Below are 18,961 nucleotides of genomic sequence, written 5' to 3' on the forward strand. Positions count from 1 at the left end.
GTAACTATGTTATATGGAATATGGTATATTATCCTTATTATACGTAATTAAGTTCTTATATGTGCATTCTTTTTGTATATTTCTTTAAAACAGACTGACCTCTGAAGAAGACCTTGAACATATAGGTTGAAACGCATCAGGTCTATTTTTTCTGATATTGAGTATATTTGTACAATGTCATTATGAAAATATGTCTGTATAATGCGTGTCTGATTTCATTAGACTTGTAAACACTCTTAATAGAGCTCATTTTTTAACCTCTGTGTTAAATTATTTTTTGTACAATAAAATACAATCCCTTTTATACAACATTGGTTTGATATCTTAAACCCAGCTGCCTAAAAACCCCACCTGGGGAAATCCCTCTTCCTATTTTTATTTTTATTTCTAGCAATAGGGGTGAGCATCACTTTTTTTTCCCCCCTCCCTCGTGTCCCTCTTTTGTCACTTCTCTATAGCAACCCCAAGGTAGCGATACGGTAGGGCATTAATACGTCCCCTTTCTTTACGGTGTGTACAGGCACCAAGGTAGAGTTGCCTATTTGCTCTCATGAGGGAGCCACTGGCGATTGCTATAAGATTGTCATCAAAGATTGGGGCGATCAGAGTAGGTACCATTGATGAACGTCTGGCGCTCTGTGCTGATGATTTGTTGCTGTTCCTACAGGACCCGAGGGAATCGCTGACAGCGGCTTTGCAGATTATGAATAAAATCATTACTTTCTCGGGTTTGTTAACTGGAACAAATCATCTATCCTGCCACTGGGTCCAGGTGCAAGAGAGGCAGTGGACCTGTGACAGAGCTAGCCGGGAGAGAGACTTTTGGAGGGGACTGAATGCTAGCCTCTTGCCGATCGATCGTGGGCCCTGGCCTTTGGGGGAACGGTGCTCTTTGTGAGCTGTGTGCCTGGGGACCCTTGAGGTGGTATTACTGTGGATTTGGGTCCTGGTCCCCCAGGACACACAGACTCTGGGGACCCTGGATTTGCCATATTAGAAATAGTGGCTGATTCATAATGCTGGGACAAATACCGTTTGGAGATGCTGATGTCAATTCCAGACACCTGTCTGTCTGTTGCCTGCTAGAATGTGTATTGTAAATAAGTCTCTAGTATGGGATCTAAAAGTCATTAGATCCCCATTGTTGTTTGTGTTAATTAACTCTGCTATTGTGATAATGTTGATTGGGTTTTCTGAGCTACAAGACAGCCAGTCTGGCCTAAAGGTCATGTCTGAGTCATCTAGGCTGTCTAAAAGGATTAGTTAATTAGCTCATGTTAATTAGGTTACAGCTGTATTGTTAGAGTAATATGAGCAGGAGGTCTGCACCTCCTCTTTCCTGTATAAAAGAGACTGTATTCCTGTCAATAAAGAGAGATTCCTGGTTGAACTTACATACAGCCTGCCTGGTGTTTGTCCTGAGCTACACAACTGGATTAGAACGGCATATAGCTGTAGTTCTAGTCCTGGAGCATCGGATGACCGAACCATCAGATGTTGCGATCTGTAGTCTGATTCTATAGCCGCAGAGGAGTGTCGGGAGAGTGGAACCGAGCGAGCAGGGGCTCGTTACAGGACCCTAATTTGCCATTGAAATGGGTGTCCACAATTACATAGAGTCAAAGTCACAGCAAATACTGCCGACTATGTGCCCCTTAATCTGACACCCTTACTGACTCTCTTTAAACAGAAGGCCCAAGCATGGCAAAAACTTCCATTATCATTAATAGGGATGATTACCCTGCTAAAGATGAACATTCTCCCGGTTATTTTATATTTTCTAAGACACACACCAATATGGATACCTAAATCATTCTTTAAAAAGTTGTATAGCATCACCAGTTCATTTCTATGGTCCCCTAAATCACCCAGGATAGGACTGAAGTTACTTCAGGAACCCTGGGGTCAGGGAGGTGTAGCCTTGCCAGATTGGAGGAAATACTACATAGCGAGCCAGATGGCGTTTGCTCACCACTGCCTGATTTCTGATGCTGGGGACTCGGCCACAGTATTAGAGGCGGCACACCTGGGATCACATGACTCTAAGATTGGCCATTCATAGAGGTACCAAGTCGGATCTTCCCCTTACGATCTCTATGAAAGCCATCATCAAGGCATAAGAAGGGGCGGTAGGACTGGCCTGCCCTAATCATCCGGGCTTTTCTCCTACAACCCCCTTGTGGATGAATCCCAAATTGTCTCACTTCTATTCTTTTGAGGACCCCATGGTGTGGGTATCTAGGGGGATTAAACTACTCAAAGACATTACTAGAGGGGGAATTACTGACATTTGACCAGCTCAAATGTAGACATGACCTTCCCAATTCGCACTACTTCAGATTTCTCCAGCTGCGTCACGCCTTCCAGGCCCAGTTTAAAGACAGAGCCATAGAAAACCTGCTCACATCTGACGAACTTCCCAAAACACTTTCAGTTACATACAAGGAGTTTTTAAAAAAATTACCATTGGCAGTGGTTAAATGTAGGGAAAGGTGGGAAGTAGAGGTCTCTGACATATAGAGCGAGGAGTGGGATGACATTTGGGATCACCCCTTTCAGCACTTGGTAGCGGCGAGGGACAGGATGATCCAATTTAACTTCTTGCATAAAGTTTATTATACTCCAGCTAGACTAGCTGCCATATACCCGAATGTTCAGGCGGAATGTTGGCGGTGTACTTTTTTGCCGGCATACTTTTTCGCTGGCGGCTGCCAACCATATCCTCTGGGGGTGCCCTCAGATCTAACAGTTTTGGACTGAGGTTACCTCCTGCATAGCAGAGGTTCTGGTGGTCCCCGTCCCTCAGACAATTAGAGTGTGTCTCCTGGGATTGGTTAAAGAGGTGGTCCCATCTCGGGCTCACAGAACCCTGATAAATATCCTATTGTTTTATGGTAGGAAGGCCATATTGCTACACTGGAAGAAACCGGAGGCCCCATCCTTGCCCTTTTGGAAAGGGTTGGTAAATTCAATGATGCCCTATTATAAAGCGATATACCCGTCAAGGGGATGTGGGAAGAAATTTGATAGGGTGTGGCAGGCGTGGTAGAACTCAGATGTCACAGTGGGGTAGGAGTCCTAGTGAACTAGACCACTATTAATTGTACATCCTCTTACTGTCCTAGTTGGGGATGGAAGGTATCTGAGGCTCAATGTACTCTAGTTTGCTTATATTGTTGGGGACTTCAGCCATAATTGTTGTATGTGTAAAAATACTGGGAGGTAATTCGGCACTGCACGAATACTCTTGGAGATATGTATTGAGTACCAGGTGCATTAAGGTCCGGATTGAAGGTCTCTGAGAGGAGTGTTGATGAACTGAGTCTTAAGTTGGTGCGGGGAGGGAGGGAGAGTAAAATACAGTCAATAAATGTCTAGTTAGAACTTCTGTTAGTCTGAATGTTATTGTAATTGTTGGCCATATGTGTGGCTCGGTGTTGTGCAGAGTCACTTTTCTACAGTATGTTCTATTAAACTCAATAAAAAGAATTTTACAGAAACAAGAGAAAGAAAATAGGATTTTTGTACTTCGCAACAGAAACAATGTATTGTCCGTGATACTTTTTTTTAATCTTCATTAACATACAATTTTTCAGGACAAGCTTTCGGGGTATTTCCCCCTTCTTCCAAGTCCAAGCAGTACCCATCAATTTCTTGGAGTTTATTAACCACTTGCCATGCAGTATATGTATAAAAAATGTCCTGGACAGCAAGTGGTTATACCAGATCATGGCTGCATGCAGTACTTTTTTTTTTAGCACACACTGCCCACACACCACCACAACGCAGCGATGTGAACCGGCACACCGGAGACAAGGAAGTTTGCAATACCATGCGATGGGACTGCCCTGGAAAAATGCCAAATGCAGTCCTGCCGCATCTCATATTGTGTTGCATTTCTTCTGTTAGTTCTATAATCCAAGCATACCTTTATATGTTCTACAGACCATTACCACAACTGCCTTAATAAAAAAGAAAAAAAAAAAAAAAAACAGACACCAAATTATCTTTGTTCATTGTAGTTTTATGTTTTGAAAATAAAATAGAAAACACAAAAGATCTTAAACTATTTAACTACAGTAAGTCATCACTTCAGCTTTAAAAGTCTTGCAGATTGATGGAGTTTCTACAGCTATATAAATAAAACAGTAAATAAATGGACCTTCTTGTCTGGGTCAAACAGTGGCAATACCATGATGACATTCTTGCAGAGAGAGTAAGTGAACAGTATGCTGCAGTTTCTTTTGGATGGGAGATTATTCAAGATTTTTTTTTCCCATGTGCCCAACTGTAGGCAGGAATTTAGTGGCCTCATAATCAGTAAACAGAAATATTACAAATACAAAAATTAAAATTTATCATAATTGACATATTGTATAGAAACCTCTCTTTACAAAGGCAAAGACTAGATTTCTGGAGGCACATATAATCTGCTTTAAAGATCATTACAGTCAGTACTATGTGTGATTAGGGGGGCTAAAACATTTATTTAAACCTTGAAAACACACCTGCATATAATCCACATACATTATACAGATTTTTACAATTTCACCAGGTCAGTATCAGCACACGTAATCAAGTCTGTCCCAATGCGGTTGTGGAATGATTGGCCGATGTGTAACAGATGAACTGTCCAAGGAAACTTTTTAGAATTTTTCCCTTAACAATACTCATACCAGAAAAACCAGGCGCTGCTCAAGCTCCCTTGTCTGCAGATGATAGCATTGCATACTAGTGGTAGAGCAAATGTTCCATGCAGAGCGCTGAAGGAGGCAGATGGCCAAGAAAGCATTGGTCTTCTAATTCCATGTTCCCCAGTCAATAGAATCAACATTTTTCAAGGACTAATTGAAAATTATACTTTTCCAGGGAGTGGAGGGAGGGAACCAGACATTCCTGTAGATGGGCCTAGAAGTATCTGTTAGGGAAAAAAACAAAAAAACACACACACTATAAATCAGTATACAACAAAACTTTTTGAAAAAAAATCTAATCACTTTAAGTTACTGAAAATGTCTAACTTTTCAGAATCTACAGCAAATAACAATGGTACTGGGCAGCACAGTGACTATGTGGTTAGCACTAGAGGTCGACCGATATATCGGCCGATATTTGGTGTTTTTTTCTTAATCGGCATCGGCGGATTGTGCTGATAAAAAAGGCCCATATAACTCAGCGTGACTTGCAAATGACTTCTGAAGTCAATACAAGTTGCCTTTATTCTTCTGTGAAGCACTTCTCTCCCCTCTCTGGGCAGCCTGCCAAATCTGATAAAAAGAACCTGAATTGATACAATGTTTACACTTATGAATGGACTGAGCTCCATGTGTAGAAGTTCTCAGTTTAACCATTTAAAGACTAAATCTTTTCTGACATTTGTTGCTTACAAGTAAAAATCCTGTATTTTCTCCTAGAAAATCACTTAGAACCCCCCAAACATTATATATTTTTTTTAGCAGAGACCCTAGGGAATAAAATAGCGGTTGTTGCAATATTTTATGTGACACGGTATTTGCGCAGCAGTCTTTCAAACGCAATTTAAAAAAAAAAAATACACTAATAAATTTTTAAAAAAAAACTAAGCAGTAAAGTTAGCCCATTTTTTTTTGTCCAAAAGTTTTGATTACCTGTTTTTGTGTATTTATTTTTAAGATAGTTTTTTTTTTATATTTTTTTTAATCTAAATTCTACATACAAGTGAACTGATTGGAGGTTTGTTTTGTTTAATAAATGTTTAAATGTAAAAAATTTTCTGTATCACTTAAGGCTGCTTTCACACTGGAGCGGGCATGCGTTGACGGTAAAACGCTGCTAGTTTTAGCGGCGCTTTACCGTCGTTTTAGCGGTGCTATTCGGCTGCTAGCAGGGAGCTTATAACCCAGCTAGCAGCCGAGGAAGGGGTTAAATGCGCCCCTGAAGCGCCGCTGCCGAAACGCTTTGCAGGCGCGTTGGCAGCGGTTCGCATTCATTTCAATGGGCAGGAGTGGTGGTATACACCGCTCCAAAGATGCCGCTTGCAGGACTTTTTTTTAACATCCTGCCAGCGCATCGCCTCAGTGTGAAAGCACTCGGGCTTTCACACAGACTGCAGGGGAGCCGTTTTACAGGCACTTTACAGGCGCTATTTTTAGCCCAAAAGCGCCTGAAAAACGCCCCAGTGTGAAAGGGGTCTAACTTAAATTTTATGAGATGAAGGAAAAAAAAAAAAAAAAAAAAAATCGGCCTAATATATCGGCCCAAAAAAATAGGCATCACATATCGGCCATCGGCCACCGCGATTTCTAAATATTGGCATCAGCATCGGCCAGAGAAAAACCCATATCGGTCGACCTCTAGTTAGCACTTCCGCCTAGCAGCACTAGGGTCGCCGGTCAAATCCCAACCACAAAACTACCTGCCTGGAGTTTGCATGTTCTCCCTGCGTTTGCATGAGTTTCCTCCCACACTCCAAATTGGCTCCTTTCTAAATGGACCCTAGTATGTGTATGTGTGAATGTGAGTTAGGGACCTTAGATTGTAAGCTCCTTGAGGGCAGGGACAGATGTGAATATACAGTTGTGCTCAGAAGTTTGCATACCCTGGCAGAAATTGTGACATTTTGGCATTAACCACTTCAATACCGGGCCTATTCTGGCACTTCTCTCCTACATGTAAAAATCATTCTTTTTTGGCTAGAAAATTACTCAGAATCCCCAAATATTATATATGTTTTTTAGCAGACACCCTAGGGAATAAAATGGCGGTCATTGCACAGTATTTGCGCAATAATTTTTCAAACATTAATTTTCATTAGTTTCATTAATTAATTAAAAATAACAAAACTGTAAAGTTAGCCCAATTTTTTTGTATAATGTGAAAGATGATGTTACGCCGAGTAAATAGACACCTAACATGTCATGCTTTAAAATTACACACACTCATGGAATAGTGCCAAACATCGGTACTTAAAAATCTTCATAGGCGACGCTTTGAAAATTTTTACAGGTTACCAGTTTAGAGTTACAGAGGAGGTCTAGTGCTAGAATTGTTGCTTGCGCTCTAACACACGCGGCGATACCTTACATGTGTGGTTTGAACGGCGTTTACATATGTGGGCGGGACTTGCGTGTGCGTTTGCTTCTGAGCGCAAGCTACCGGGGACAGGGGCGTTTTAAAAAATGTATTTTTTTTTTATTTCACCTAATTTTTATTTTTACACTTTTTTTTACATTTTTATCTTTTTGATCACTTTTATTCCTATTACAAGGAATGTAAACATCCCTTGTAATAGGAATCCATTGTGACAGGTCCTCTTTATGGAGAGATGTGGGGTCAATAAGACCCTCATCTCTCCTCCAGGCTGGAAAGCATGAGATTGAGAAAAAAAAAATTCTCCGATCTCATGCTGACAGCCGCGATCGCGGCTTTATTTACATCCGGGAACCAGGGCGTGACGTCATAAAGTCGCGCCTGGGCCTCCGATGGTCATAGAGATGACTGGTGACCATCTGGTCATCGGAAATCTCTGTCGTCGTCATCTGACCCTGGCCGATTCTTTCTTCGGGCCCCCGATGGCACAGGAGAGCCCGGAGAAGCACCGGATGACGGCGGGAGGGTCCCCTCCCGTCGCCTATAAGAACAATCAAGCGCTGGAACTGCCGCGATGATTGTTCTTATCGTGCACTGAATCGCGGGCTGGAAAGGATGATATCTGAATGATGCCTGTAGCTGCAGGCATCATTCAGATATCCCCGCACAAAGTCAAGGACTGTGTGGTATTGAAGTGGTTAATATTGAAAATATGACTGATCATGCCAAAAAACTGTCTTTTATTTAAAGAAAAGCAATCAGATTATCACATCGTTTTTTGGATCCTTTTGAAATCATAACAGAAATCACCCAAATAGCCCTGATAAAAAGTTTACATCCCCTGGAATGTTTGGCTTTGGTACAGACACAGAAGGTGGCACACGTGGGTTAAAATGGCAATTTAAAAGGTTAACTTCCCACATCTGTGGCTTTTTAAATCACAATTAGTGTCTGTGTATAAATAGTCAATTAGTTTGTTAGCTCTCACATGGCTAGACACTGAGCCATGAGGAGGTAGAAAAGAACAGTCAAAAGACCTGCGCAACAAGGTAATGAAACTTTACAAAGATGGAAAAGGAGATAAAAAGATATCCAAAGCCTTGAATATGCCAGTCAGTACTGTTCAATTTGGGGATCTCTTAATACCAAGCCAAGGTCAGGTAGATGAAGAAAGATTTCAGCCACAACTGCCACAGGAACTGTTCAGGATACAAAGAAAAACCCACAGGTAACCTCAGAAGAAATACAGGCTGCTCTGGAAAAAAGATGGTGTGGTTATTTTTAAGCACAATATGAGGATACTTGAACAAAAAGTTACCAGAAAGAAGCCTTTAGTGTACATGTTCCACAAAAAAGCCTGGTACAATATGCCCAACACCACCTTGACATGCCTCATTGGCTTTTTTGTGGCATTGGCGCAGTAAAGGCTTCTTTCTGGCAGCTCAACCATGCAGCTCTTTTTTGTTTGAGTATCGTTGAATTATGCGCCTTAAAAACAACCACACCATCTTTTTGGAGAGCAGCCTGTATTTCCCCTGCGGTTACCTGTGGGTTTTCTTTGTATCTTTAGCAATTCTTCCACCAGTTGTGGCTGCAATCTTTCTTGGTCTACCTGACCATGGCATCAAAAGAGCCCCTAATTTTCCACTTCTTAATAAGTGATTAGCCTGTTTAGTGCATCCACGTGAGAGCCAACAAACTGACTATTTATACACAGACACTAATTGTGATTTAAAAAGCCACAAATGTGGGAAATTAGCATTTAAATTGCCATTTTAACCCGTGTGCCACCTTCTGTGTCTCTACCAAGACCAAACATTCCAGGGTATGTAAACTTTTTATCGGGGCCATTTAGGTGATTTCTGTTATTATGATTTTAAAAGGATCCAAAAAACTTTGCGATAATAAATGGCTTCATGTGATTGCTATCCTTAAACAAAGTAACAAAATGTGATTATTTTAACCACTTCAGCCCCGGAAAGATTTACCCCCTTCCTAACCAGAGCACTTTTTACAATTTGGCACTGCGTCGCTTTAACTGCTAATTGCGGGGTCATGCAATGCTGTACCCAAACGAAATTTGCGTCCTTTTCTTCCCACAAATAGAACTTTCTTTTGATGGTATCTGCTGTTTTTATTTTTTGCGATACAAACGGAAAAAGACCGAAAATTTTGAAAAAAAAAAAAATGATATTTTCTACTTTTTGTTATAAAAAAAAAATCCAATAAACTCAATTTTAGTCATACATTTAGGCCAAAATGTATTTGGTAAAAAAATGTCAATAAGTGTATATTTATTGGTTTGCGCAAAAGTTATAGCGCCTACTAACTTTTTCTGGACATTTTCTGGAATTTACACAGCCTTTAATTTATGACTGCTTATGTCATTTCTTGAGGTGCTAAAATGTCAGGGCAGTACAAAACCCCCCCAAATCACCCCATTTTGGAAAGTAGACACCCCAAGGAAATTGCTGAGAGGCATGTTGAGCCCATTGAATATTAATTTTTTTTGTCCCAAGTGATTGAATAATGACAAACAAAAAAAAAAAAAAAATTACAAAAACTTGTCACTAAATGATATATTACTCACACAGGCCATGGGCATATGTGGAATTGTACCCCAAAATACATTCAGCTGCTTTTCCTGATTACGGGGATACCACATGTGTGGGACTTTTTGGGAGCCTAGCCGCGTACAGGGCCCCCGAAAACCAATCACCGCCTTCAAGATTTCTAAGGGCGTAAATTTTTGATTTCACTCTTCACTGCCCATCACAGTTTCGGAGGCCATGGAATGCCCAGATGGCAACCCCCCCCCCAAATGACCCCATTTTGGAAAGTAGACACCCCAAGCTATTTGCTGAGAGGCATGGTGAGTATTTTGCAACTCTCATTTGTTTTTGAAAATGAAGAAAGACAAGAAAAAATTTTTTTTTTTTTCTTTTTTCAATTTTCAAAACTTTGACAAAAAGTGAGGTCTGCAAAATACTCACTATACCTCTCAGCAAATAGCTTGGGGTGTCTACTTTCCAAAATAGGATCATTTGGGGGGGGGTTGTGCCACCTGGGCATTCCATGGCCTCCGAAACTGATAGACAGTGAAGAGTGAAATCAAAAATGTACGCCCTTAGAAATCCTGAAGGCGGTGCTTGGTTTTCGGGGTCCCGTACGCGGCTAGGCTCCCAAAAAGTCTCACACATGTGGTATCCCCATACTCAGGAGAAGCAACAGAATGTATTTTGGGGTGTAATGTCACATATTCCCATGGCATGTTTGAGCAATATATCATTTAGTGACAACTTTGTGCAAAAAAAAAAAAAAAAAAATTTGTCTTTTTCCCGCAACTTGTGTCACAATATAAAATATTCCATGGACTCGACATGCCTCTCAGCAAATAGCTTGGGGTGTCTACTTTCCAAAATGGGGTCATTTGGGGGGGTTTTGAACTGTCCTGGCATTTTATGCACAACATTTAGAAGCTTATGTCACACATCACCCACTCTTCTAACCACTTGAAGACAAAGCCCTTTCTGACACTTTTTGTTTACATGAAAAAATTATTTTTTTTTTGCAAGAAAATTACTTTGAACCCCCAAACATTATATATTTTTTTTAAAGCAAATGCCCTACAGATTAAAATGGTGGGTGTTTCATTTTTTTTTTTTTTTTTTTTTTTTCACACAGTATTTGCGCAGCGATTTTTCAAACGCATTTTTTGGGGGAAAAAAAAAACACACTTTTTTCAATTTTAATGCACTAAAACACACTATATTGCCCAAATGTTTGATGAAATAAAAAAGATGATCTTAGGCCGAGTACATGGATACCAAACATGACATGCTTTAAAATTGCGCACAAACGTGCAGTGGCGACAAACTAAATACATTTTTAAAAGCCTTTACAGGTTACCACTTTAGATTTACAGAGGAGGTCTACTGCTAAAATTACTGCCCTCGATCTGACCTTCGCGGTAATACCTCACATGCATGGTGCAATTGCTGTTTACATTTGACGCCAGACCGACACTTGCATTCGCCTTTGCGCGAGAGCAGGGGGGGACAGGGGTGCCTTTTTTTTTTTCCCTTTACTTTTTTTTGCTTTTTTATCTTATTTTTAAACTGTTCCTTTCATTTTTAATTTTTTTTAAATCATTTTTATTGTTATCTCAGGGAATGTAAATATCCCCTATGATAGCAATAGGTAGTGACAGGTACTCTTTTTTGAAAAAATTGGGGTCTATTAGACCCTAGCTCTCTCCTCTGCCCTCAAAGGATCTGACCACACCAAGATCGGTGTGATAAAATGCTTTCCCAATTTCCCAATGGCGCTGTTTACATCCGGCGAAATTTAAGTCATGAAATGCTTGTAGCTTCCGGTTTCTTAGGCCATAGAGATGTTTGGAGCCACTCTGGTCTCTGATCAGCTCTATGGTCAGCTGGCTGAATCACCGGCTGCATTCTCAGGTTCCCTGTTGGGACAAGAGAGCCAGAGAAAAACATGGAAGACGGTGGGGGGGGGGTGGCAGGCATCATTCTGGTATAACCACTCAAAGTCCAGCAACATACCAGTACGTTGCTGGTCCTTGTTGGGCATATATTCTAATTTTTTTTTTTTTTCATGCAGCCTGTGGGATTGATCGGTGGGGATGCCCACCATTAGAATACCTCCCTTCATCCACCCACTTCTAATGATGGGCATATATGCACCGTTTATATATGCCGAAGCATGGGGGCATCCTCCCGCAAAAGGTAGGAGCAAATCGCTCCTCCGCCCCTGCTGCCCCCATGCTTCGGCATATATCACCTCCGCTGGAGTCACGGCTTTATATATCGTGGGAGCAAACGCTGTTGCTGTCAAGATAAATAAATCCGCGCTGCAGCTGAATGGCGTACCTGAAGACAAAAAAATGGTTAACAATAAAACACAGTAAACGGTAAAGTATAAAAAATTGCATACCTGAAAAGCAAACATGATAAAACATAATAATAACAACAATAAAACATTGCAGAGAGAGAAATAATACGACCAGGTTCGGGTCTCTCAAAATGCGATGGCATCTTGGGAGACCCTGTGAAAGTGCGCCTAGTCTGTGCAATGCTGTACGCTAATACTCAACTGGTGTATGGTAGTGTTCAAAACATTCACCAATGCAAAGACCAGGATTGTCAGGACAGGCGGGACAATAATAGCGGGTGTCACGCCTATATCCACGCTTGCTGCAGACACAACATTTTTTTGGGGGGGGGGTTCGTTGGGTAGGGGTATTCGGTAGGACAAAGAAAATGCCTCTAATGCAGCCGACTGCATTTGGTTGGGGATGTGAATGGGGGAAGTACGGGTGCTGCAGAAGTGGTGGGTTCCCAATTAGGATTGGCGAATGCAGCAGGAAGGGCATTATGGGCACGATGGGCTGTGTTTGTATTCTTGGTGGCAGTGGGACACTACTTGTGCTTGCCACCTCACCAGCTTGAACTGCACTTATGGGACTCGCCACATCACCACGTGTTACTGCAGTGCTGGTTTGACTACGACCGGGGTGTACTAGGCCGCTGGTGCTTGCCAGTTCACCAAAACGCTACCAAAAAAACTGTTAGCGATCGCAGGGATCAGGCCTGACTCTGCGAACGCTGCAGTTATGCGTTTAATGTTTTGTAAGTGTCAGTGATCGATCAATACTGCACTTGGGTGGGCTGGGCAGAGGGGCAAAACGCAGGTGCTAGCAGGTATCTGGGCTGATCCCGCTAACACTGCTTTTTGGGAACCCTAAACTGCTGGGGACACTAGTATAGATCTGATCGGATCAGATATTGATCCGTTCAGATACTATACCACTAAGGGAGGTGTACGGTGCGTACGTAGGTGTTAGCAGTACTGGCGCTAACCTGACGCTGCCTGGGGCGACGCAGACCCTAAAACCTAAGTTATATCACCGCCGGGCGATCAGGGGGCTAAACCTTTATTCGGTAATAAACGGCGGCTGCCCTGACACTATAAAAAATAAACTAACCAGCGTCACCCGTAACAGTTATACGGTGATCACTGGTGAAGGGGTTAACTAGGGGGCAATCAAGGGGTTAAAACATTTATTAGATAGTATATGGGGGTCCCTGACGCTATAAAACACTGACGGCGAACCTAAATATTTATCTCCCTAAATAGCATCACCAGTAACACTAATACACTAATGATCGCTTAGTGACACTGGCGACGGGGGGTGATCACGGGGTTAAAACTTTATGGGGGGGGGGGGGTTAGGGGGGTATCCTAGACCTAAAGGGGGCTAACCCTAACTGCCCTACCACACTAACTGTCACAAACTGACACCAATGCAGTAATCAGAAAAAAAAAAAAAACTACTTGGTGTCAGTGTGACGGAGGGTGATGGGGGGTGTACTGTATGCTTGGCGTGTTCTACTGTGTGTGTAGTGTTTTTGCACTCACATTGATGCCGGAACGGAAAATACCAAGCCGAGGAGGTCCGATCAGACCCCTCCGCCCGCGGGAAGGCAAGGACGTACCTGTAAGTCCTTTTGACTGTCCGTGCCATTCTGCCGGCATACATCGGCGGTCGGCAACTGGTTAAAGAGGATGATTCTTTTCTATACCCACTGTATAGATATGGAAACCCTTACAATATCAGCAATAAGTTTTAATACAATTACATTCTCACCTGTCTCTGTTGTAGTTGCTGCTGTTGCTCCATCTGCAATTTTTCTGTCTCAAACACTACAGGCAATACCAGAATCATGAATGAGGTGGTTCCTATCCACAGTGCTGACCGGGAAAAACTAAAGTATACAAAAAAAAAAAAAAAAAAAAAAAAAAAGAAGAAGTACTAGTTTAACCATTTGAGGACAACCACGTTACAACTCATTCCTGGCCAGCCATTTTTTTTTTTTTTTTAACGTGTGATAGTTTGACTGATAATTACTCATGCATCACTGTTAGGGTTGCACCGATACCACTTTAAGTCTGTGTATGTCATTTGACAGCAACACTAATATGCACACTGATGGGCACTGATGAGGCGTAGACTGTGTCAGTAGTTTTTTATTTTTAACCATTTTTTAAAATAATTTATATATTTTTTGTTATTTTTTTTTTACAATGCTCTAAACCAGGGGTCTTCAAACTATGGCCCTCCAGTTGTTCAGGAACTACAATTCCCATCATGCCTAGTCATGTCTGTGAATGTCAGAGTTTTACAATGCCTCATGGGATGTGTAGTTCTGCAACAACTGGAGGGCCGTAGTTTGAGGATCCCTGCTCTAAACAGACCCCTGACATCTCCCCTTTGAGGCAGGGAAAGAGACTAAGGACACAGATTTCCAGTCCATTTCTATGCAGCCTCAGCTGCACTAAAAGATGAATGGACAGGAGACAGAGGCTCCTCCCCATTCATAAACTGAAGCAGCGTAAACACAGGTTACGATGTTCAGTTATAAATGGACAGTCAGTGATCACTGACTCTGTTCTTTCAGAAAAGGAAGGAGCGGGTAAATGATAGATTTACCGGCTCCTTCCTCCGCTCTCCATCCTGACAGATCTGGGGCAGGGGAGACTGGAGGAGGACCTGGGGGGGGGGGGGCAAGAGGAGGACCTGGGGGGGGGGCGGCAAGAGGAGAATCGGAGGAGGACCCAGAGGGGGAAGAGGACCCAGAGGGGGAAGAGGACCCAGAGGGGGAAGAGGACCCAGAGGGGGAAGAGGACCCAGAGGGGGAAGAGGACCCAGAGGGGGAAGAGGACCCAGAGGAGGACCCAGAGGGGGAAGAGGACCCAGAGGAGGACCCAGAGGGGGAAGAGGACCCAGAGGAGGACCCAGAGGGGGAAGAGGACCCAGAGGAGGACCCAGAGGGGGAAGAGGACCCAGAGGAGGACCCAGAGGGGGAAGAGGACCCAGAGGAGGACCCAGAGGGGGACGAGGACCCAGAGGAGGACCCAGAGGGGGACGAGGACCCAGAGGAGGACCCAGAGGGGGACGAGGACCCAGAGGAGGACCCAGAGGGGGACGAGGACCCAGAGGGGGACCCAGAGGGGGACGAGGACCCAGAGGAGGACCCAGAGGGGGACCCAGAGGGGGACGAGGACCCAGAGGAGGACGAGGACCCAGAGGAGGACGAGGACCCAGAGGAGGACCCAGAGGGGGACGAGGACCCAGAGGAGGACCCAGAGGGGGAAGAGGACCCAGAGGAGGACCCAGAGGGGGAAGAGGACCCAGAGGAGGACCCAGAGGGGGAAGAGGACCCAGAGGAGGACCCAGAGGGGGAAGAGGACCCAGAGGAGGACGAGGACCCAGAGGAGGACCCAGAGGGGGAAGAGGACCCAGAGGAGGGCCCAGAGGGGGAAGAGGACCCAGAGGAGGGCCCAGAGGGGGAAGAGGACCCAGAGGAGGACCCAGAGGGGGAAGAGGACCCAGAGGGGGAAGAGGACCCAGAGGGGGAAGAGGACCCAGAGGGGGAAGAGGACCCAGAGGGGGAAGAGGACCCAGAGGGAGACCCAGAGGGGGAAGGGGACCCAGAGGGGGACCCAGAGGGGGAAGGGGACCCAGAGGGGGACCCAGAGGGGGAAGGGGACCCAGAGGGGGACCCAGAGGGGGAAGGGGACCCAGAGGGGGAAGAGGACCCAGAGGGGGAAGAGGACCCAGAGGGGGAAGAGGACCCAGAGGAGGACCCAGGGGGGGGAGAGGACCCAGAGAGGACCCAGGGGGGGGAGAGGACCCAGAGAGGACCCAGGGGGGGAGCAGAGGGGGAGAGGACCCAGAGGGGGAGCAGAGGGGGAGAGGACCCAGAGGGGGAGCAGAGGAGGAGAGGACCCAGAGGGGGAGCAGAGGAGGAGAGGACCCAGAGGGGGAGCAGAGGGGGAGAGGACCCAGAGGGGGAGCAGAGGGGGAGAGGACCCAGAGGGGGAGCAGAGGGGGAGAGGACCCAGAGGGGGAGCAGAGGGGGAGAGGACCCAGAGGGGGAGCAGAGGGGGAGAGGACCCAGAGGGGGAGCAGAGGGGGAGAGGACCCAGAGGGGGAGCAGAGGGGGAGAGGACCCAGAGGGGGAGCAGAGGGGGAGAGGACCCAGAGGGGGAGCAGAGGGGGAGAGGACCCAGAGGGGGAGCGGACCCAGAGGGTGAGCAGAAGGTGAGAGGACCCAGAGGGGGAGAGGACCCAGAGGGTGAGCAGAGGGGGAGAGGACCCAGAGGGTGAGCAGAGGGTGAGAGGACCCAGAGGGGGAGAGGACCCAGAGGGTGAGCAGAGGGGGAGAGGACCCAGAGGGTGAGCAGAGGGTGAGAGGACCCAGAGGGGGAGAGGACCCAGAGGGTGAGCAGAGGGTGAGAGGACCCAGAGGGGGAGAGGACCCAGAGGGTGAGCAGAGGGTGAGAGGACCCAGAGGGGGAGAGGACCCAGAGGGGGAGAGGACCCAGAGGGGGAGAGGACCCAGAGGGGGAGAGGACCCAGAGGGGGAGAGGACCCAGAGGGGGAGAGGACCCAGAGGGGGAGAGGGAGCGGAGGGGGAGAGGACCCAGAGGGGGAGAGGACCCAGAGGGGGAGAGGACCCAGAGGGGGAGAGGACCCAGAGGGGGAGAGGACCCAGAGGGGGAGAGGACCCAGAGGGGGAGAGGACCCAGAGGGGGAGAGGGAGCGGAGGGGGAGAGGACCCAGAGGGGGAGAGGGAGCGGAGGGGGAGAGGGAGCGGAGGGGGAGAGGGAGCGGAGGGGGAGAGGACCCAGAGGGGGAGAGGGAGCGGAGGGGGAGAGGACCCAGAGGGGGAGAGGGAATGGAGGGGGAGAGGACCCAGAGGGGGAGAGGGAGCGGAGGGGGAGAGGACCCAGAGGGGGAGAGGGAGCGGAGGGGGAGAGGACCCAGAGGGGGGGGAGCAGAGGAAGAGGAGGAGGAGGACCCAGAGGGGGGGGAGCAGAGGAGGAGGAGGAGGAGGAGAGGACCCGGGGGGGGGGGGAGCAGAGGAGGAGGAGGAGGAGGAGGAGGAGAGGACCCGGGGGGGGGGAGCAGAGGAGGAGAGGACCCGGGGGGGGGGAGCAGAGGAGGAGAGGACCCGGGGGGGGGGGAGCAGAGGAGGAGAGGACCCGGGGGGGGGGGAGCAGAGGAGGAGAGGACCCGGGGGGGGGGGGGAGCAGAGGAGGAGGAGAGGACCCAGAGGAGGAGGAGGAGAGGACCCAGAGGGGGGGGAGCAGAGGAGGAGGAGAGGACCCAGAGGGGGGGGAGCAGAGGAGGAGAGGACCCAGAGGGGGGGGGGAGCAGAGGACCCGGGGGGGGGGCAGAGGACCCAGAGGGGGGGGAGCAGAGGACCCAGGGGGGTGAGCAGAGGACCCAGAGGGGGGGGAGCAGAGGACCCAGAGGGGGGGAGCAGAGGACCCAGAGGGGGGGGAGCAGAGGACCCAGAGGGGGACCAGAGGGGGAGACTACCCAGAAGGGGACCAGAGGGGGAGACTACCCAGAAGGGGACCAGAGGGGGAGACTACCCAGAAGGGGACCAGAGGGGGAGACTACCCAGAAGGGGACCAGAGGGGGAGACTACCCAGAAGGGGACCAGAGGGGGAGACTACCCAGAAGGGGACCAGAGGGGGAGACTACCCAGAAGGGGACCAGAGGGGGAGACTACCCAGAAGGGGACCAGAGGGGGAGACTACCCAGAAGGGGACCAGAGGGGGAGACGACCCAGAAGGGGACCAGAGGGGGAGACTACCCAGAAGGGGACCAGAGGGGGAGACGACCCAGAAGGGGACCAGAGGGGGAGACTACCCAGAAGGGGACCAGAGGGGGAGAGGACCCAGAGGGGGGAGCAGAGGGGGAGAGGACCCAGAGGGGGAGAGGACGCAGAGGGTGAGCAGAGGGGGAGAGGACCCAAAGGGGGAGCAGAAGGGGAGAGGACCCAAAGGGGGAGCAGACCCAGAGGGTGAGCAGAAGGTGAGAGGACCCAGAGGGGGAGAGGACCCAGAGGGTGAGCAGAGGGTGAGAGGACCCAGAGGGGGAGAGGACCCAGAGGGTGAGCAGAGGGTGAGAGGACCCAGAGGGGGAGAGGACGCAGAGGGGGAGAGGGAGCGGAGGGGGAGAGGACCCAGAGGGGGAGAGGGAGCGGAGGGGGAGAGGACCCAGAGGGGGAGAGGGAGCGGAGGGGGAGAGGACCCAGAGGGGGAGAGGGAGCGGAGGGGGAGAGGACCCAGAGGGGGAGAGGGAGCGGAGGGGGAGAGGACCCAGAGGGGGAGAGGGAGCGGACCCAGAGGGGGAGAGGACCCAGAGGGGGAGAGGGAGCGGAGGGGGAGAGGACCCAGAGGGGGAGAGGGAGCGGAGGGGGAGAGGACCCAGAGGGGGGGGAGCAGAGGAAGAGGAGGAGGAGGACCCAGAGGGGGGGGAGCAGAGGAAGAGGAGGAGGAGGAGGAGAGGACCCGGGGGGGGAGCAGAGGAGGAGGAGGAGGAGGAGAGGACCCGGGGGGGGGGGGGGAGCAGAGGACCCGGGGGGGGGGGAGCAGAGGAGGAGAGGACCCGGGGGGGGGGAGCAGAGGAGGAGAGGACCCGGGGGGGGGGGGAGCAGAGGAGGAGAGGACCCGGGGGGGGAGCAGAGGAGGAGGAGGAGGAGAGGACCCAGAGGAGGAGGAGGAGGAGAGGACCCAGAGGGGGGGGAGCAGAGGAGGAGGAGAGGACCCAGAGGGGGGGGGAGCAGAGGAGGAGGAGGAGAGGACCCAGAGGGGGGGGGGGAGCAGAGGACCCAGGGGGGGGGGCAGAGGACCCAGAGGGGGGGGAGCAGAGGACCCAGAGGGGGGGGAGCAGAGGACCCAGGGGGGTGGGCAGAGGACCCAGGGGGGGGGGAGCAGAGGACCCAGAGGGGGGGGGAGCAGAGGACCCAGAGGGGGGGGGAGCAGAGGACCCAGAGGGGGGGGGAGCAGAGGA

At 48.4% G+C, this 18,961-nt stretch overlaps 1 protein-coding gene across 1 annotated transcript in view; it reads right to left on the bottom strand.

Annotated features, from left to right (window-relative positions):
* Positions 1–4,003: 4,003 nt before the first annotated feature.
* Positions 4,004–18,961, bottom strand: part of TOMM22 (translocase of outer mitochondrial membrane 22) — a 40,909-nt gene continuing 25,951 nt past the window's right edge. Inside the window, exons 3-4 of the mRNA XM_073592524.1 lie at positions 13,739–13,856; positions 4,004–4,918 (exon numbers count right to left, since the gene is read on the bottom strand). Coding sequence (XP_073448625.1) covers positions 4,856–4,918; positions 13,739–13,856 — 181 coding nt within the window. The 3' untranslated portion in view covers positions 4,004–4,855. The remainder of the gene's footprint in view (positions 4,919–13,738; positions 13,857–18,961) is intronic.

Source organism: Aquarana catesbeiana, linkage group LG07 (assembly GCF_042186555.1).
Source record: "Aquarana catesbeiana isolate 2022-GZ linkage group LG07, ASM4218655v1, whole genome shotgun sequence".
NCBI classification, from domain to species: domain Eukaryota; kingdom Metazoa; phylum Chordata; class Amphibia; order Anura; family Ranidae; genus Aquarana; species Aquarana catesbeiana.